Raw genomic sequence first — 22,375 nt, forward strand, 5'->3', positions numbered from 1 at the left:
TATATATATATATATATATATATATATATATATATATATATATATATATATATATATATATATATATATATATATATATAAAGAGAGATTTTATCGAGTGGGTATGATATAAAAATCAAAAATGAAACAATTAGTGGACACAACACTCCAAAAGTGGGGCAAACCGCGGACACGTGTTTCTGGCTATTGGCCTCATCAGCGCGGTGTAGCCAAGTGTAAAGATGGGCAACACTTGTTTGCCGAAAGCAGGAAATAACACATATGCACGGAGTCAACAACAGAAGCCAACCGCACATTTGTGGTTCCAGTTAGAAGACCTAGAATTCCCAGGCTACATCTAACATGACCACGTAGGCAGCTATAGCTACCTGCGTGACATCCGGGTCCAGGATATAAATACAAAGAGAGATTTTATCGAGTGGGTATGATATAGAAATCAAAAATGAAACAATTAGTGGACACAACACTCCAAAAGTGGGGCAAACCGCGGACACGTGTTTCTGGCTATTGGCCTCATCAGATGTCACGCAGGTAGCTATAGCTGCCTACGTGGTCATGTTAGATGTAGCCTGGGAATTCTAGGTCTTCTAACTGGAACCACAAATGTGCGGTTGGCTTCTGTTGTTGACTCCGTGCATATGTGTTATTTCCTGCTTTCGGCAAACAAGTGTTGCCCATCTTTACACTTGGCTACACCGCGCTGATGAGGCCAATAGCCAGAAACACGTGTCCGCGGTTTGCCCCACTTTTGGAGTGTTGTGTCCACTAATTGTTTCATTTTTGATTTATGTATATATATATACATATATATATATATATATATATATATATATATATATATATATATATATGTATATATATATATATATATATACCTGTGTTTGCTCGACTACCTGTTTTGGTCTTATTACCTGAGCTGCCTCTCCTGTCTCTGTTATTGTACCTGTATTGTCATGTACCGAGTTTTGCCTCTGAAGTTCATCATCCCTCTTGTTCATATGAACATATGAACAAGAGGGATGATGCGCAAAGATTACCATCAACATGGAGATCCGTTTTATCACTTCGCACAAGCAATCAGACGGCTCAACTTCAGAGGCAAAACTCGGTACATGACAATACAGGTACAATAACAGAGACAGGAGAGGCAGCTCAGGTAATAAGACCAAAACAGGTAGTCGAGCAAACACAGGTAGTGGCTGTGACTGGTTCTTGTCAATCTAAGAAAAAAATCTTGACTCCAAGAGCTATCGATGTATATGAAAAGATAACAGTTCAAAAGTCAAACAAAGCTATTGTGCGCGTTAGAAAATTCACTTGAAGGACGCAACATCATACGGCCGGTTAAAGTTAAAATATTCAATTAGTTCAACAATAATATTATTGGGGGCGCTTTCTGTGATGAAACTTTTCGTATATAAAGTATATTTCTTCCACTTAGAGCACTTTAGTGCGTCCCTAAATTTGGCAACATGAAACTTCGTGAATGCAATGATCAGTGTCATTGTGAAGTCGTAGTGTTAGGAAGTTTATGTAGGTAAGTGGCTCAAAATTCTTGTAGATTCGTCTACTGAAGTTCCGATAGAGAAATATATAAAATTAATAAATTTTTCTGATTCCACACTTTCAAATTAGAGTTTGCCTTGATCCTAATGAAACAATTTTCCATTATGTGAAACTTTGAAATCATCTTTCAAATGCATCGAAGTTCCCAATGAATATATTTCTTTATTATATTTATAATTTCAGTTGAGTTATGAAAATAAAAAAAGTTTCATTTGAAAGTCTTTCCTTTAAATAAACGATGGAATTGGCCGATACCTGATGAAAATCCGTCATAACTATATTAAGAAATACTTTTCTGTGAGATTTTCGCGAACCGTTTACAAAACAATGACACGTGTTCCACTATACATGGTGCATAATGAAACATGTGTCGCTGTTTTGTAAGCGGTTAGTGAAAATCTCACTATTTTTTAATATAGTCTATGCTTTCTTGATATTGAAATGAAGTCTCTTTGATCTTGATTGTTTATCCTGTTGAGAAGTTAAAGAGGGAAGGAAGTATAAAATTCGCATTTCTATTCATGGCGATGATTCTTCTATTTCTATTTCAGTCTGTTATTCCAGAAATGTATTCCAAGAGAACAGACAGGATTATGTCATTGGTTCCTACTCAGGTAAATATAACTGCTCTAATTCATCTTACATAAACTGAATCTTATTTGTAGGTTCACCATCAAAACATATTCATCAATAAAATGTGTAATGTGGCACTGACTCCAGTGAAAAAAATAAATATTATAAGCAATGTCATTATTTCTTCAGCCAAATATGATGAAGAAAAGGTAAATTATAATATCCGACTATACAGAGCATCACACCTAGTCTCTTCAATCTGAGTAGTTGAAAATGAATGATGGATATTGATTTTTTTCCAGAAATTATGAGTTATTGCTTTCTTTTCTCATTGAAACTCTGGGTGCCACTCTACCATACATTATTTTTCGAATACAAATTCAAGTTTCTGGATTTATAAAGACAGTGGTGTGATAACTACTACTTGATGATAATTAAATATTGGATTCTAGTATAATTTTTTACTTGTTCCATTCATTATCATTATAATGCTAGGCATTTGTCCGAGAAGGGGAAGAAAATCGTTAATTATTTAGACATTAGTGTCAATGTTCTCATTAGGATATATTGAGGTTTTAGAACGTCAAAATATATCATTTAATTTATATTCAATGAACTTTGTGAACACTGAGGTTATCCATAAATAGGGTTGTTGGTTCAAAGAAGGGGCCTTCATCCTGTAAAACAACAATTTCAGCCAACCCAGTGTGGAAACCGTGAAACTCAATAGTAAGACAAATAAACGAGCTTTTTCTAGTTTTATTGAGTTCTGATATTTCAGTTTCTGATTGTTAATTTTCGTAGCTGATTTTTTTTCAATTCATTCAATCCACACCAATTTTTCTTTGACCAACTAAAATTTCCGCATCAGAATCGCTTACATCGATTTTTGGTTAGATTTTCATTTGTTGTCGGTTTCAACAAACTTGAGCAATTAAGGCAATAGTAGTTCGAACCAACAAACCAATTTTTGTTAGATTCAGATATCTGCTCATCTACCCTCGTATAAATTCCATTACTTCCATATCAGTACAGATTTTGCTAAGGCTAAGGTCATCAAAATCTGCAGTAAAAAATAACGAGAAACATTGTTTCAGGTTGATTCACCAGCTTCCATAACATATAAAAAAGACACAGAAATTGTTGAATTGACGCATGAATGTGATATGGTAATATGAGTTTCAGGATAATAATAGTATTGAATTATTTCAGTGAGTTGATTATTTCAGATTCCGGAGCCCGGGCTATCAAAATATTGCGAAGCGCTTCTAAATGACAAAGAGGTAATTTCCCTATTACGTGTTGATGAACAAAAAAAACTATTTTTTTTTAGAATTATTCTCCTTTTGACGACTCTGATGCGGATCAAACGTATTCACCATCGGTGTTCATAAAAACTCATACAGATTTCCAGATGATGTTTATCAAACTGCAAAAATTTCTAAGCTCCTTTTGTTGCTCGAAAATGAAAATTTAAAACAATATAAGGGAAAAACGCCTGATGAAATTGAAATCAATTTTGATGAAGATCTTCTCGATATCACAAAGAATGAGGACACTGATGAAGAGAAATCAGATGAGGAAGTTATAATGGAAAATGAACTGTTTTTACATAATAAAGCAGAGGGAATTGATAATTTCAAGATCCCAGATACCAAAAGACAAAAGAAAAGAATTTTGATAAAGTGGACTGAGGATCAAAAAAAAATGCCTCAGAATATTTCCATGAACATATCAGAAAAAAAATTCCACCAAAAAAGACCGAATGTGAGGCAGTGAGAACTAAATACCCTGGAGTGTTTGACAATAAAGACTGGTTGAAACTCAAAGTATTTATACAAAATATTAATACTAAAAAAAATGAAAAGTGAGAATATTTCCTATGGAATTTGTAATTGAAGTTTTGTTTTCTTGAGGTATTTTTTTTTAGTTTGTATTCCTTCAACACTTTGTATTATTCGTATCTAAATAAAGTCATTGAAAATATTAAGTAGTTTCAATGATTTGCTAATGAAATGTTCTGATTGTACTGGATGGAAACAGTAGTATTTATAGATTTTCGAAATAATCGAACAGTTGTTTTCATTATCATTATAGTTTTTATTTTTCGTTTTCAACGAACCCCAAAAAATAATCATTCACAAAAATGGGGCAGATCCAAACATGATGTTGGCGATATCTACACCCATAGATCAAAAGTTAATGAAGGAGGCTCGGAGTGTGGAGTTTACCCACCATCTCTGAACCTGAATATCGAATAGCCCCAGGGAAATTTAGCCACTATACTTCGAAACGACTTCACATGACATAACCTTAGCAGCTCAAAAAATAATCAGAAAAAATATAACTGGTAAAATCGTACATATCCATACTGCTAGTAGACAAGCACTGCTAGTTATTCTAGAAGAAATCATAATTCACATCGATACTAGTATTAAAAGGCTACTGTTTTCTAGCAGAGTCTCTCGGAATAACACTTTCACTCTGGATTGGATTAAAGGAAATGTCGAATCAATAGGAAACTGCGTCGCTGACTCTCCATAGAGATTACAGGTCTCAAATCTCTGGAACCTGAACCTTTAAAGAAGCGCTGGAATAAAACTATAATATGTAATCTCTGAAGAATACTTTTTCGCTATTCCAGCGAATAGACAGTTAAAAAATGATTGCCAATGTCTAGAAAGATCCTTCAACTGAATACGATTGTTTTGATATCTCGTCAATGTGGGTAACAGACTCACTTTTTTGTAAAAGAAGGAAACGTTGAACACGTCATATGTATAATTAATTGATTAAGGCTTTCGCGGCCAAGGTTTTCAGTGTTACTCTCTTCGTTCGAGTTTCAAGACCGTCGCGTCGTAGTATGGAACTGCATCCTAACGTTTCGCCAGTACGAGTGACTGGCTTCTTCGGAGGTTTATTCATCTTGACGATTCAACGATGACTAATCGGTGAATCGTCAAGATGATTGAACCTCTCAAGAAGTTTTCATTTTCATTAGGAAGTTCAAAACAATATCATTGAAAATAATTTCTATTCTCTTATTTTATTATAAAATTTACATGAAAAAACATGTAACGAATTTCAAAATTATTCCTTGTAAAACATTCGTGATCAAGTAAAAATCACAAATAATATTGTACTTTAACGAAATATTTATTTTAAATTTCAGTTAATTGTGTAAACTTGAATAAAATATCTCCATTTTGCCAAAAAATTCATGGAACAATTGAGAAGGTATCTCTTGTGACTAATAGGTGATCCAAGTCAAGTATATGCTAAAAACAATGGTAACAATATGAGATAACTTTTTTTAGGTTATCCTCAGCGAAAAAAATCGATAAATACTTGAGATGCCATGATAACGAGAGATGAAATACGCCTTCTATAGATGGAGAACAATTATCCGCTGGAGAAAAATTATCCGCTGCAAAAAAGATGTTTGTGAAAAGTACACACCTTCATTATTGATGTTTTGGTAATTGAATTAGATTCAAAACACTGTTCACTATGGAAAGAAAATTTAAATCTGCAAAAAAATAAATGTCAGCTGATGAACTCTGAATTTCAGAAATAAAACGACATGGAATTCGAAATCTCAGTACGCGATACTTACTTTGGAGGGGATTTTATTTTTCGACGACATTTTGACGTAATGAAACGTTCTGATAACTCGCTACTTTTTTACTCATCTGTGTCGACCCCCGTTGATCAAGAAGATATATTTATTTTCAGTTTCATTTATATTGTTTTATAAGTAACTGAAGATTTATTCGGTAATAAAGTGATATGAATTAAATCTGGCAACTCCGCCGGACGCAGCATCATTCTGATTATGAAAATATATATATATATATATATTGGACGCAGGATTACTCTATGTGCAAACAAGTATCCAACGGACGTCATAAATGCCCGCTTTGAAGGGGACGCGGTAAATGCATGTATATCCACTTTTTTATTATTGAAGATAGAAGAATTCTGAACATAACCACAGAATGCATTTTATATGAAGAATGAGTTTACGCTGCTAAAATTAGCCTAAATGAAGGAATTCTGAGGGACGCAGTAAGGTCGTTTTATGAAAGGATGCCATAATGATAGCGTGATGTATATATATATATATATATATATATATATATATATATATATATATATATATATATATATATATATATACATATATAATCTAGAAAGGTTAATTCAGTCAATCTGCTGAGAAATAATTCCATGAAAATCAAAAACTTAATAGATAAGTACTTTTTGATCATTCCCATATTGATTTCAATATGGGAATTTCAATTCCCAAATTTCTGCTACCGTGTTTGTTGGTTGATTGGTCAAACCACCAACACTGACATAAAAAAACTTGGCAAGTTGACTTGGGTGTCACACCAATAGGTGGCTCCACTTATGTTTCGCTTGCGCTTACGCAGCTATTTTTATCAAGTATTTTCTTGGTTTTTTCCATTTTGTCTTCAATCGAGGACCGCCTGCCCGATACTGACGATGCCCAATAGGCTGAAACAGCTGTCTACCGGTGTCTGTTAGATTGAAATCAATATGGGAATGATTTATGATGTACTGTTTGGAACCTTTGGTGTAGTATTGAATTTTATTTCAGGGTGGTACACTTATATGGGTGGTATTACTGAATACCTACCTGTATGATGTACCTGAATAGCATAAATCTGACGTAAGAAACCCAATACAGGTTTTGCCAAGAAGAGGAAGAAACAGCATTGCATGTGCTGTGTGAATGCGGAACGATAGTAAGGCTGAGACACGCAAGATGCGAAACCAGAGGCTGCCATGAAGGGCTCAGTGTCAAGGCTATGGAGTCTCATTAAAGAGATTCAGACAATGAGGTCTAACAACCAAGGAACATCATAATGGATCTGAAAAGGTCGCAGTGAATGAGGCCAGGGGCTAACTCACGGACAATCTAATATATAAGGTACGTGAAGGAACAAATTTGGGATGATACCAATCTGCATGTGAACCAAGAGCGTCCAATGCATTCCAAAAAAGTCACAGTTTGGTGTGGTTTTTGAACTGGTGACGTTATCAGTTCATTCTTTGAGAACGACGTAGGCCAGGCCGTCAACGACGAGCACTATAGGTCGATAATTACCAACTTTTTTTGGCCTGAATTGGATGATTTGGTCACCAACGACGTTTGATTCCAACAGGATGACGCTACGTGCCACACAGCTCATGCCACACTTGATATTCTGTACGAGCGATTTGAGGGCATGGTCTTTTCACGTGGAAGTGATGTGAACTGGCCTCCGAGATTGTTCGATTTGACTCCTTTAGACTTTTTCTTGTGGGGATTCCTAACGTCCCAGATATATGTGAATACGCCACATCGGTCCTCAAAGCCAACACAACCCATATCGTCGGTCAAATTCAGTCTGATTTATGTGCGAGATTCATGGAAAATTGGACGATTCGGATGCGCTCCATCCAGAAAAGCCGTGGCGGACATTTGAACGATGTTATTTTCCACATATAATGGCATCAATAGGTCTTTCAAACGAATAAAAAATGTCGGTGATATCTCATACACACTTTGTTTCATTTTAATTATAGATATGAACCACTAAATGAAAGGCCCGTTAATTTGTGAAGAAGGGAGAAAGTTTGATGAATTGCTTCGATCCAGAAAGCCCTGAAGCAGTAAAATTTTGAGATTCAAAAAAATCAGCAGTATATAGAAGATATTGGTTAGAATATCTGAGAAAAGGTTGAAGATTAGATATTTACGTAATCTGTCTGTTTTCCAAAACTATATCTATCAAAATGAGAATGATAGTATGGTCATATAAGGGTTTCTTATATGACTTGCATAAGTCAATTTCTTGTTCAACTTCTGTTTCGAACCAAATTCTTTGTAGAGCTCTGAACCTCTTGAACTCCATTATGCTCAAGGTATCTAGTTGAGAGAACCATTGTTCTTTGAAATCGTGAAACCTCATGTTTATGAAACAAGATAGAAAGCTGAAAATGTGCTTTTGATAACATTATTTTTGAGATATTCCTGTGTCTCCTTATAACGGGTGATTTCTTAAGATGTATAGGATGTATTCCTGTAGACATGAGGCTTAACATGACCCCACAAGAAATAATCCAACGGCGTTAAATTAGATGATCTAGACGGCCAATTGACGGGCCCCAAACGTGAGATAAACTGTTTACCGCAGACGGCTTTTAATTGGGCAATTGTTTCGCGTGCATTGTGGCATCTGGCACCGTCTTGTTGAAACCACATATCAGGCATGTCCAATTCTTCCATTTTGGGCAACAAAAAGTCATCAATCATCACACGGTAGCGCTCGCCATTCACAGTAACGTTCCGGCCATTGTCGTCTTTGAAGAACTACGGCCCGATGATGGTACCGACCTATAATCCACACCAAACAGTGACTTTTAAGGGATACATCGGTAGCTCTTGCGAAGCTTGTGGCTGGTCTTGACTCCAGATGCGGCAATTTTGCTTGTTAACGTATTTATTCAACCAGAAATGAGCCTCGTCGCTGAACACAATTTTTCGATAAAAATGTGGATCTTCCTCTAACTTTGCCAGCGCCCATTCACCAAATGTTAGACGTTGAGGGAGATCATGTGGCTTCAATTCTTACACCCAAATCCTTTCGCAAAATTTTCCACGTTGTGGAGTAACACAGGCTCAATTGCTGCGAACGGCGGCGAATCGACATTTCACGGTCATCCTGAACACTGGCGGATACAGCCACAATATTTTCTTCGGTCCTCACTCTACTTATGCGTGTTTGTGGTTTAATGTCCAATAATGTAAACTGGGTTCGAAATTCAGTCACAAGCTTCCGAATAGGTCCCTCAGTAGGCCAACGAAACTGCCCATAAATTGGAAGAAGTGCATGATGCACTTTCTTCACAGAGCATGAATTTTGATAATAAAACTCAATAATTTGGAAGCGTTGTTCATTCGTAAGTCGATTCATGGTTAAATTATTGACCAATCTGAAAAAGTTTGACAATGACACAAGACACGATTCACGCGTGATCTGTCAAAAATAGTGTTGCCAAAAAGATGCCAGCAAAAAATCACTCATTGTTATTCTAATTTTCTATTCCAATGCCGAAATGTCAGCCTAAAGAGCCAATATTCCGGCTTTCTGGCAGTGGAAAATTATTTCGCTAATGTCTTTTTGGGCTGTTTTTGCTGCGTTTCGATAAATCCACTTAAATGATGGTCCTGGAAATTAATCTTCTAATGGCGATGAAAGAAAAATTGGATTAATGGCACTAAAATTGATTCGGCAATAAGTAAAGCACATGCCTTCCGTCGAGTGATGTTTTTCGACCGACCTAAAAGCCTCCGAATGTACTTCCATTTATCATTCATAATGGAAACGATGTGAACTTTTTACCATCCTTCTTCATATCCTCAAATATTAATCACGGTTGGGTATTGTCAATAAGGAGTGGAATACGGGCACTGGGGAAATGAAGGGGAGTACACTGCTTCACGGAACTGGGGTGCAGGGTTCACTGAAATTACAGACATTTGTAATACTTGTTGGGAAAAAATGGATGTCATGGAACTGAATGACAGTATCTGATGAAAATACTCTTTTTACGCAAGAGTATCATCAAAATACGAAATGCACGTCAAAAGACAGTACTTCTGTTCTGGTGTGAAAAATTTGTTTTCAATGATCATTTTGGGAGAGGAAAGTTTTGGCTTTCTACTTCTCCATCTTTATGCAGGAAAAGAAATGTGGAAATCTTCCAAAGAAACGAAGAAAGCAATCATTTTCAAAATGAACTCTATACAAAGGTATGTAGATTATATCTAAATGTTTCTATGGGCGTTTCTAAAGGCTCTCTTATGGGGCCAATTTTATTTTCATTCTTAACGAATGACATGGATAATATCGAATCTTCTGCCAGCTTTATTAGATAAACAAACGATTCCAATATAGGGGAGACTGGGGCAAGATGAGATAGCTAAGACAAAACTCGTTGTACAAGGAAAATTAAACTCTTTAATAACATTCTTTAACAAAAGAGGTAACCATCATACATTTCTCTCTTATAATTAAACGTTGTAGCATGCAAAATCACAGAACTTTTTTTGGCAAATAATGAAAAAATAAACTCGGCAAATTTCCCGTATCGCCCCATAACTGGGTTAAGATGGGAAACGCTGTGGGGCAAAACGAGTACGCTTTTTAATCGGGTAGACAGTGTTCACAAATATGTGCCTCTTCATCTTCCTCATCTACTCCGGCACATGAATTATGCGCCCAACCGTGGCACACGCCGCAGATGACCCAACCTTCGGTTGAATCTGAGTATAAGTACCCACAATAGATGAAAGCACAGTCATCATCCTCTTCTTGGGATGAACTATCTTCCGATTCAGTTTCTTTTTTGCACCTTTTGGTTTGACGCTTTTTCTGCAGGTTTTTCTTGTCAGTTGTCTTTTGAATCTTCTTTGCAATCTTTTTTCCAGGTTTCTTTATTTGTTTTTTACCTTTTTCAGTCACTTGATTATCAGTATACAGAAAATGTTATTTTAATCACAAGGGCGGAGCGAAACGGGATAGTATCCCATTATGCCTCGATCATCTTGCCCCGATCCACACGTAGGTAAAAAAGATGACGCAATTCTAACCTCAAACTTTACCGGCGAAAAAAATCTGGTTTGAATTTAATGTTTTGGACTACTATAATAAGCTTGGGATTTAAATAATACATTAACACAAGTACTTACATGTCTGTACATCAGTTTTCGAATCAAATATCGCGTAAAAACACTTGCAATATCACTTTTTTCTCTCTGCAACGCAAAAACGAGTTCTAACCTGTTCGCTCTGCTTGGACACACTAGCAGAGAGTGAAGTTCGTGCAAATGGTGCTGTCGCCGCTCCGAACACGATTACTACTATTACTGCCACGGTCTCCCCTACTAGCCTATGAAAAATATGAAAATACCTTGAAACAAAACTGCACAACTGATGTTGGTAACTTCATTTCATATTTCGGTCAGAACTATCTTTATTTCAATAGTAATAAGACGAATATATGCGGAAATTCAACAATTAAAACTGACGATATGATAGTCAAGCCTTCTTTATCAGTGAAATTTTTTACAATGACTATAGATGCTGGTTTGAACTGGGAAGAACTTTGTACCAATTTGATATCAAAATTGAACTCATTATGTTTTATGTTCCAAAATGCTGAGAAAATTCTGGTACGTTAACAATTATTCGTTTTATATTAAGCCTAAGTAGCTTCCCGATTACAATGTGGGGCATGTTTCTGAGGTGTTTTTACTCGAGCATCTGACGTATTGATTGTACAAAAACACATTTAAAGAATCATTTACAATACTTCAAGCAAATGATCCTGCAGACCGAATTTTAAAGAATCAAAAATTTTAACACTGATAAGTATTTCAATTTCAGAAATGAGTGTGTATACCGTACATTTCTTTAATGCCCCCCCTTTTTATTTTTTGAACGGGTCAAGTCAAAAAATTTAAATTAACAATAATGAAATTAATGCATAAATACATTATTTCGAAGTAAAATTGATATACCATTTTGAAGCTCCTGACGAATACTTCACACCCCTAGAATATCAAGTCAATATATCCACCTACTACAAAATGGCGGAACATTTAATGATTTCCTGAAGACAAACACATTTATATCGATATTTCTAGAAATATTCCTTTCTATCTACCATATGGCAATTCCAACAACCCAATAAGGTTATTTAAGTTATTTTTTGTTTATAAAAACGATACAAAATATCAGTACGGCAATGAACATCATTTTTCACATAGAAAATTCTGATTAAGTTTTCGATTCTACTTGTAGAAAGGTAACACGTCAACAATCTCTCCTCTCTCAAGAGGATCCATAGACAATCAAAATGGTACACTATTGCAAGGTATCTTATCTATCAACACAATATTTGTTCAGTGACGAATGTACATTTTTTAAACGGCAATGTTCACAGACAAAATTGCCGCTATTGGAGTGACACCAACCCTCACGTTTTCCGGAAAACACATACGCAATATCCAGAAAAAATTAACGCTTGGGCAGGAATATTGTAGGACCTCTATTCGTTGATCAAAATTTAACAGGGGAACTGTATTTGATCAATGTATATGCCGGAAACTACTGTTGACCCTCTCATCACTGAAATCGCCGGAGCGAATCCTAATGAATTCGATATGAATATTGTATTCCAACAAGGTGTAGCACCACCACATTAACCCAGACAAGTACGAAACTATTTGGATACTACTTTTTTCGATCGTTGGATTGATCGTCGAGGTCCTACAAAATGGCCAGCCCGCTCGCCAGATTTGACATCTTTGGAATTTTTTATGGGGCTATTTGAAGCAAAATGTGTACGAAACTGAACCTGCTAAATATTGGATATACGGCAGAAAATAATGAGATTGTAGAGATATTGACGTTACTGTGTTCGAAAATATTCGGCGTGAAATATCGGATAGGCTGTTCATATGTCAAAAAGTTCAAGGCAACTATTTCGAGCATCTTCTGAACTGACCTCAAACGTATTACCTCATATATTCAGGCAATCATTAAAAATTCCGCCATTTTGTAGTAGTTAAAGATATTGACATTATATTCTAGGGTTGTGAAGCATTTGTCAGGAGCTTCAAAAATATTTGTCAAAAAACTCTCCTTTCCACATTATTTTTTTCAAGATGGCGCCCAGTCGTCATCTTGAAAATTTCATGTGCCAATTTCACTTCAAAATAAAATATTCATGCATTAATTTCATTATTCCAAATTTCAATTTTTTCAGTTGACCCGTTCAAAAAATTAAGGGGGGATAATTGAAGAAAAGCACTGTATGTATTTACAAATAGAAATGAGTTTACTAGAATTCGGATGAGTCTATAGTTATAATACGAAAAATTGCGCTGATTTCGACTTTTTTTTTTCAAATATGTTGTATCTTCGAAATTTCCTGAATATTTGGGTCTGAAGATTTACCAGTGAACTGCACAAAGGAATAGTTAGTTTTACCGATATTACTATCTCAAAAAGTCGCTTGAGAACAATGTACTCTTTAGATTATGAGTGACTTTTCCTATATGTTTCATCATCTTTGGGAAAATAAATGTATCATTATTATCATTGAGAAGGTACTTCCAGACACATACTGGAAGAAAAGCCCCCTCGAAACAAATACTTTCATATGAAAATTGAATTACAGAAAAAATACTTTCGAAACGTCCAATCAACAAGTTCAAAAACATGAAAAATAGAGATGAAGGTCCTAAAAATATGAGCGATAACTCATTTGATTCTAAATCACCTCTAGAAAAATGTATTTGAAGGATTCAGGTGCAGGTAAAAAATTGCAATTGTTATTAACAAAATAAGATTTAAAAAAATGGTATTTAGTTTGTCATTAATAACTCAAAAAATTTTAATATTTAAGTAATTTTGAAAAAAGCTCGTTAAAGACAAGAAAATTTCCGATAAAAAGGTCCCTACTCACGAAACTCTATCTTCATTATTTATAATTTTGATTTGAGGTTGAAAATAGAGTTCCGCGCGGCTGTTACGGCATGCACGCGCTGCCGCTAAAGATAGTTCATCAAAAGAAATCATTTTTTTATAACATAAAATGTCATTTAAAAAATTCTAGTATCTTCTTAATTCTTGAATGAATCGAGTCCCCTAGAAAAAAAAATTTTATCACCATTTTTCAAAAAGTTATTCAATTGTTAACTAACAAATTTTTTCCCAATCTCCGTTGGCATAAATAATGGGATAAAAGGTATAAATGATTGGCCTATAAATTTTAAACTTCGTGGATTCCTTATGATTTATATACTCCATACGATCCTGCGATAAAAAATTCATAAAAATTTATCAATTTGTTACTTATGATTTTTTTAACTATCGCAAAATGAAATATCTAAAAAATTGTTGATGACATTTTTTTTTCAACTGATATTCAGCTAGGGGAGACCGGGACAAGATGAAGTGTGTGCGTGAATAGTAATCGTGTTCAGAGCGGCGACAGCGCCATTTGCACGAACTTCACTCTCCGCTAGTGTCTCCAAGCAGAGCGAACAGGTTAGAACTAATTTTTGCGTTGCAGAGAGAAAAAGGTGATATTGCAAGTGTTTTTACGGGATATTTGATTTGAAAACTGATGTACAGACATGTAAGTACCTGTCTTAATGTATTATTTCAATCTCGAGCTTAATATAGTAGTCCAAAACATCAAATTCAAACCAGATTTTTTCGCTGGTAAAGTTTGAGGTTAGAATTGCGTCATCTTTTTTACCTACGTGTGGATCGGGGCAAGATGATCGGGGCATAATGGGATACTATATTCAAGACTGATAATCAACTGACTGAAAAAGGTAAAAAACAAAGAAACCTGGAAAAAAGACTGCAAAGAAGATTAAAAAGACAACTGACAAGGAAAACCCGCAGAAAAAGCGTCAAACCAAAAGGTGCAAAAAAGAAACTGAATCGGAAGATAGTTCATCCCAAGAAGAGGATGATGACTGTGCTTGCATCTATTGTGGGTACTTATACTCAGATTCAACCGAAGGTTGTGTCATTTACGGCGTGTGCCACGGTTGGGCGCATAATTCATGTGCCGGAGTAGATGAGGAAGATAAAGAGGCACACAATTGTGAACGCTGTCTACCCGATTAAAAAGCGTACTCGTTTTGCCTCACAGCCTTTCTCATCTTACCCCAGTTATGGGGCAAAACGGAAAATTTTTTCATTATTTGCCAAAAAAAGTTCTGTGATTTTGCATGCTACAACGTTTAATTATAAGAGAGAAATGTATAATGGTTACCTCTTTTGTTAAATAATGTTATTAAAGAGTTAAATTTTCCTTGTATAACGAGTTTTGTCTTAGCTATCTCATCTTGCCCCAGTCTCCCCTATGTCTGTTTTCACATTGAACAATGGCAGTTATCAACATAGGATATGAATTTTTTACGTAATTAGTTAATTAAATTGTTTCAAACAAATAGAGATGATTATGATTTAAAACAAAAAAAAGTTCTTAATTTCAATTTTTAATTATTTAAAATCGATTTTCTTTTATTTCGATTGTTCAAATAATCAATTAAGAAATAATTTTGCTTTCAAAACTCATGATTTACACTCTTAAATAATTTGTCAAAAAATTTTTTTTCATTTATTAATTATTTATTAGTTCAACAATTTGTTAAAAACAAATATTGACCAACATTATATTTTTTTCTGAAGCAGAAAAAAATGGTAAAAACAGCTATATATAAAAAAGTACCATACATTTTTTTTAATTTATTATAATATTTTCATATATTACGTTTACGTTTACGTCATTTCATATCATACGATACGGTAATATGCCTGGGACTGAATGAATGTCATTACCTACTGTCACTCCTGATATAAAGTCGTAATTGTATGTATGAATTTAACGCTTCATCTCACTATGTCATCCTGATTTTTTGAATATTCACTGCATAAGATTGGAGGAAATATAATGCAGTGAAAAGAAAAATTGATGACTATCAAATTAACTGAAAATCCTGTGGTCCTGTAGAATACTTTTGTTATAGAGGAATACCAAAATATCGGAATTATAATGCTTTGCGTAATTCCGATCAACCAATCATTATACAACCCTGACGAATTATTTTACGGGTTATTTTGCTACCAGTAAACTGTTCCGTATTGAGTCACGCAAAATCGTAAAGCAAAATTTTTAATATTGCAATCAACTTTCATTCAACAATGGCGACACCATCGATACAATCTTTTGAAGCAATTGACAGTAGGTATTCAAGTTTATAGACCAACAAGAAGTTTTCCATTTCAGGTTCATTGCAGTGCCTCATGAATTTCATGAATTGTGAGAGGTTGTTACTGTAAATCTTTGATTTACGTTGTGATATATATCATGCTTCCTAATGAGAACTGCTCATCTCGAATATTTATGAAACAGATGAAAATATAAAAAATCTCTCAGCGAATTATCCTGTTGATGATATGAAATATATGATGGAATTGGCTGATACTCGATGAAAATCCATAAGTAACGTATTCAAAAAACACTTCATTGCGAGATTTTCACTAAACAGTGTTACAAAAAGGCAACACGTGATATTATCATTGAAGAAGATTCGTAGTTCCACCAGAATGAAAAACTATTCTCTCTGCAAGTGCAGTTAGAGATTCTTCTAGGTTCTTCTTCTTCTAGGTTCTGTATTGCTATCAGGAGATCGGTGTTGTGGTTGGCAAGAGATTTGAAAGACAAGTGAATTTTTTTTTCAGATTTTGATCTGATAATCATGATAAAATTGCTAAAGGTAAGAAAGGTAAGATCTTTGTCCTATTGACTTGTGTCCAAATGGTGCTTTGTACCTGTTTTTATTTCGAGTGGCGTAGTTATGGCTTGGCCTACACATTGTTTCTTTCTCCTTATATTGATTCAACACCAGTGACTTGTAAAACAGCTGTCTAGGAGGAAATAATCTTGATTGTTTATATAGCATATCGCTGGGATAACGGGGCGGTTTATTCAAAATCAGTTTCAAAAATTTTATTTGAATGACTTCCAGTGGGCGAAAATTTGGATACCCCACCCCACCCTATTATGCAGTATATCAAATACTTTATATGGTTCGCTGGGGATATCTTGAAGGAGTTTCGGATAGTTATTTGATTGAATTGGGGAAGTGTAGCTTTATTATTAGAAAATGGCAAGTAATAGGTTTTATTGAAGTTCAATGAAAGATGTTTATGGTCGAACCAATCTTTGCTTTTTTCTAGATCTTTCTCTGCCATGTCTTTGACCTCAGACCAAGATTGCTCAGAGTAAAGAATAACAGTATCGTCTGCAAAACTTATCATGCGTCCGGCGGTTCCAATCGAAAACAGTCCGTTCATATAAATATTGAAAAGTAACGGACCCAGAACAGTTCCTTACGGCACTCCGCATTCAATTGTCTTCTCACTGTTTTTCATAGTCCTTATTTTTAGAATCTCTTTTCTACCCGTGAGATATGTCTCTATCAATTTATATGCATTACCTCTTATTCCAATATTTTCCAGAGTGCATAGTAGAATGGAGTGATTAACTGTATCAAATGCTTTTGATAGGTCAATAAAAATCCCTAGTGATTGTTTGCCTCCATCAAGTGCTTCGTAAACATAATATTAGTGAGCTGTAATACCGCATTTTCGGTGGATTTTCCTATCCAGTGATGAAAAAAGAATAATTTGCGGTGTTCCACAGGGCATCGTACTTGGACCGATACTTTTTAATATTTATATAAATGAGCTCCTCAGCCTAAATACTGTTGGTTCTATAATATCGTTCGCTGATGATACTGTCATCATATATGAGGACAAAACTGGTTGAATGTGAAAGATACTGCAGAAAGAGACCTGAAACATATGATAGAGTGGCTTAAAGAGAACTTGCTTACAGTAAATATCAGTAAAACAAATGTAATTTGTTTTACATCATATGAGAAGTACTTACCCCCATATGAGCCAATACAAATTAATAACCAAGATGTCAAACTAGTACTGTCAGTAAAGTATCTAGGTATTTTCATAGATTCTGTATTGAGATGGGATATACACATCGAAAAGTTGAAAAATAAACCCCGAACTCTAATGTTCCAGTTTTATAAATTACGAAAACTATTTTCTGTTACACAGCTCAAGATCCTCTATTATGCACTAGTGGAATCTTTGCTGCAATATAGAATACTTGTTTGGGGTGGAGCAAACAAAACAATTGTCAAAACCCTTGTAAATGTGCAAAAACGAATCTTGAAAATGATATATCACGAATCATTTCGATTTTCTTCTGATTCATTATATATCGAGTTACAAATTCTTGACATCAGACAGTTGTTTTCCAAAACGGCAATATTTTTTATCCTTCAGCGTACTTTTCACGCGCAAATTAAGTCATCCATTCAATACAAGGGCTTCAATATCGGCCGATCTTGCCATACCCAGTGCAAATAAAGCAGTAGGTCAGAAATGTTTTACATATTTAGGACCAAAATTGTACAACATAATACCAAATTCTCTTAAAGTGATTCATAACAAATACAGGTTGAAGAGGGAACTCAAAAAATTGATACTTTCAGAAAATAGACATATTTTCAATAAACTGATCGATACTCCTTAATGATTCACCCAATTTTCCACAATGAATTTTTTTCCCTTTGCTATAAATAGTCAATGTTCAATGTCTATGGTTTTCCGAGTAGATTGGAAATTAAGGAACCATTACTATAGTTATTCGTTTTTCTTTTCTTTGTGTGTGTTTGTTATTATCAGGAATATTTTTACTTTTTGAAAATTCGAAAAATTATACTGGAATATGAGCAGTGTGTATCTTATTAGGTAGGATTCATTATTCATATGCATGATTAAGTATACCCATGGACAGGGTTTACAAGAGCCTGTATGAACGAATTACGGATATATTTGAAATCAAAACTCTTAATTGCAGAGACATTTTTTTCAATTGAGATCCTAATTGAACTCAATTTTTTTTTTAGAAAAGGACTGATATTTCAGGCAAACTCTATTTCTTGAGTAGTTTCTTTCTGAAAAGAATAATTTGCTTTTATTCAGACGTAATACCGTAACAAATTGAAAAATGCATACTGATGAAAATAAAACACGACTATAAACAGCTTATTTTCATTCTCCAACGTCAAAATAAGCTCCTGCTCCAAACGAGTCAGACAGCAATTTCCTCCCATTCCGTACCACATAAAACTCATTACGGCAATCCAATTGCATTAATACCTACGGTCAAACGTAGTGTACAGTGTATTATTCAAATTGGCGCTATTTCCTCTATTTTCTAGCGTCGGTCTGGATTCTTCATTGCGTGAAACGACTCTATTGTGTTTCCAGCAGGAAAAATCAATTATTTGGTCGAACGTGAACCTCACTTTGACAATATAATTAAGAAGGGGATGTATGTTATCTTTCGGATTGAAGTGGTCGTGGTTGAGAGGATTTTGGAAGCACATTTCAGGTGAATGGTTCCCTTTGTTTTTATCGAATTACTGTGGAATGAACTGAATGGTTTCATTCCAACAGACATCACAATATATCTAAGAATGAGTTCTAATTGTATATGCATCATCTCAGCCGGAGGTAAGTGTGTGGGAGCTATTTTTTGAATTTGTTGGCTGTGGTTTCTTGACTATCCCAGCTGGGTTTATTTTGGAGTCCTCTCTCAGGTTTACAAATATGTCGTGCTCCCTCAACCAAAGTTTTGATTACCCTCCTCTGTTGTTGTGGCTGGTGGTAAGAGTTTTATTTCAGGTACCTTTCTGTGTGATAGTTTCCTATACAATCTGCGGCCCAATGTACCATATTTACTTACGTCTGTTCACAAGAACATCCAAGAAGACTGGAGAGTCCCTTGGCTTCTCGGTGGGATTTTGATCCAATAACTTGAGCATATTTCGATGTGGTTGTCGTCTTTCGGAATACAATTTTAAATACATTTTTGATTTCCTTACACTTTTTATATCGTATTTGTAATGAATTTGTATCATATCTCTTTTTTCTTCATTCGTGAAAGCCATTTTTCGCCAAAAATTCAAAGACTGGTACAATAACATTATGTCATTGAGTGTAACAAATTGAAAGTCACTTTCAGAAACATCAAAGTCAAAGTCTTTCGTGATGAGAATTAATATTTTCCAATATCTACAATTTTTCGAAAAACAATGATAACTTATGGTACATTACTGAAAATATAAAATCTGATTTATTCAAAACAGAAAGAATCTAATGTAAAAAAATGATGATGGTGGCCGGAAGACGAAACGTCGGATAGCAATCTGTAAACTTCATTATGTAGCAGGGGAAAAGTGGAAATGTGGAAGTGCAATTTATTTTCGAATCTTCAGAAAAATAAAAACGATTTTCCGAAATTTCTGTTCTTTCCGGATATCTTCGGATATACTCGGAATTCTAGAACTTTCTCAGTGGCATATTGTTAGTCAGGTAAATGCGTAACTTTGCCCTAATTTAACCATCTTCGTATCTCTCATAGTTTCCGAGATCCCAGTGGTGAGGATCGAATTTGAAACACCCTGTATATGTATTTCTGCTATTAAAAACACTCTCCCAACATCCGCGTTTCGCTTACCAGCTTAGCGTCCTCAGGAGACCATGATGATTTAATAAGTGTTTTTATATTCTAGTGGCCTAGCTACTATACCGGTTAGATATATCCTATGATAATACCTGTTTTAAATAGGACCTTTGTCGCTATTCATAGAAATCATTCCGCACTTTTCGATTTCCAAGCTTTCGAAGGCATCCAGAAACCTGTTGTCATGTAACGGTCTCAACAATTTTGAACATTTCTCACTTATTCTATGGCCGTTCTCTATTGCATGCTGAGTGACACTACATTTCTCCAGTCTATGAAATCGAACATGCGAAACAGGTTTTTTGTAGCCAGCTAATATAGTCCTTTTGGTTTGACCAACATAATTTTCATCGCAATCCTCGCCGCTTATTTCGCAAATCACAGACTTTCTTTTTCCAACGTCTTGTCTTTCGGATTTTTATATAAATCAAACTGTAGAACCTTATCGATATTTTTATTAACCAGTTCATCCAAGAATAGTAGTTCTCATCTACCTTACTTATATTCGTATCGCATGAACGGATTAGCCATGAAAGCAGACAACGGGTTTCCCTTTGCTTCACCCTCATGTTACTCATAAAAACAGTTGCAAACTTCGGTAAGCTGGATATACTCTTCGACTACTTCACCACTTACTCCAAATACTCAATTGTTTTTGGTATGTGTTCACTTGGAAACAATGAAGATACGCCAAAAGATCTCTCCTTCTCGCAACCTTACATCTTTTATCTTCTACGAGGAATTCTTATGAGTTCTTAACACTCAAGCTGAGTCTCGGAATCGATAGGGTTTCAAAATGTTTCGCTAACCATTTGGCAATCTTATACCTAGGGAAACCTAGGGCTGAAAAAATTGGTCGCACGGGCTTGCCTGGCTTCTCTACCTCTTATCATTTGTATCAATCCCCACCACAGCTTCGACTATAATTTATTCTCTGACAGATATGTAGCTCTTTAAGTACTCAATATCATTCAAAAACTGTATTGAGGAACACTTGGCTAGCTAACCAGTCTTTTGACGGCCGGAATCACGAAAAGAGAGAAGACTGGAAGACGATTGTAGAATGTAACTTGTATTACTAAAGGTTTTGCCTGCTACTACAGCAGATGTGTACGATAGTAGACATTTTTTTATGAATAGCACCTGACCACCATCATTTATCCATGTACATTATCATTCACAGAAAAATATTCAAATAAGGTGATTTTTTTGGATTGTTCTAATAAATTCCTGTTGAAATAACAGCGAAATGCGTCTAGAATAAAAAATATTGTTTATGAAAATTGCTTGATCGTTATCGCGGATAATATCTAGAAAAAGTAAACAGAAGAGTGTAGAGCCAAAATATTTTGTTTTCGCTCTACAACCATCATTATATTTGCATTTATGATTTGAAGACCAAAGATATATCATGTAAAAGACTTGTATGTTCATGAATAATGGGATCAAAGCAAAACCACTTCAACTACACCTGTCCATTGAGAAGACACTTGAACAAAATAGGGCTATACAGCGGAGATCTCAGCTACAGGCAATGCAACAGAGAGATAGATACAGCTCGTCAACAGAAAACTGTTGGAAATACACAAATAACAATTGAAAAAGAAAAGAAAAAATTGTATGACTAATTACCAAAAAGCACATAGAATAAGTGTGATATAATATGTAAGTGAGTTTACCACGTACATATTTATTATGAACTGTGTTTTTGAAATATATTTTGACAGTCTGAACCGTCAGTTCTTTCACATTTTTTCTGAACTTCACTTATAAAATTAGAGAAGCGAGTGTTACGCTGAGTTTGAAACTATTTCTTGCCAATAAAGCAAATCATTTCCAAAAGGTTGAGACAAAAGGAAGTCAAAAATGAATTAATGTATGGACATCATAAATTATGCACAGAACAATATGACGAAGATTCAGCAGGGGACCTGTACACACTAGTACAGGGGCTAAGATTGCTGGAATGAATGTGATGAAAAAGATGGGGAAACACGTAATATGCTGATGAAGCTAC

The 22,375-nt window shown here is 34.9% G+C and overlaps 1 protein-coding gene across 1 annotated transcript; it reads left to right on the forward strand.

Moving 5' to 3' along the window:
* The first annotated feature begins 1,185 nt into the window (after window positions 1–1,185).
* Window positions 1,186–5,244, forward strand: LOC141482710 (uncharacterized). The gene is made up of 5 exons (XM_074176397.1): window positions 1,186–1,537; window positions 2,131–2,348; window positions 3,237–3,308; window positions 3,369–3,422; window positions 3,473–5,244. Exons 2-5 carry the CDS (start codon window positions 2,262–2,264, stop codon window positions 3,614–3,616), a joined length of 357 nt encoding a protein of 118 aa, XP_074032498.1. The 5' UTR covers window positions 1,186–1,537; window positions 2,131–2,261; the 3' UTR covers window positions 3,617–5,244.
* The last annotated feature ends 17,131 nt before the right edge of the window (window positions 5,245–22,375 follow it).

This window comes from Leptinotarsa decemlineata, unplaced genomic scaffold, assembly GCF_025532065.1.
Source record: "Leptinotarsa decemlineata unplaced genomic scaffold, Ldec_3_MD MMD2_tig00001719_RagTag_RagTag, whole genome shotgun sequence".
Taxonomy (NCBI): Eukaryota; Metazoa; Arthropoda; class Insecta; order Coleoptera; family Chrysomelidae; genus Leptinotarsa; species Leptinotarsa decemlineata.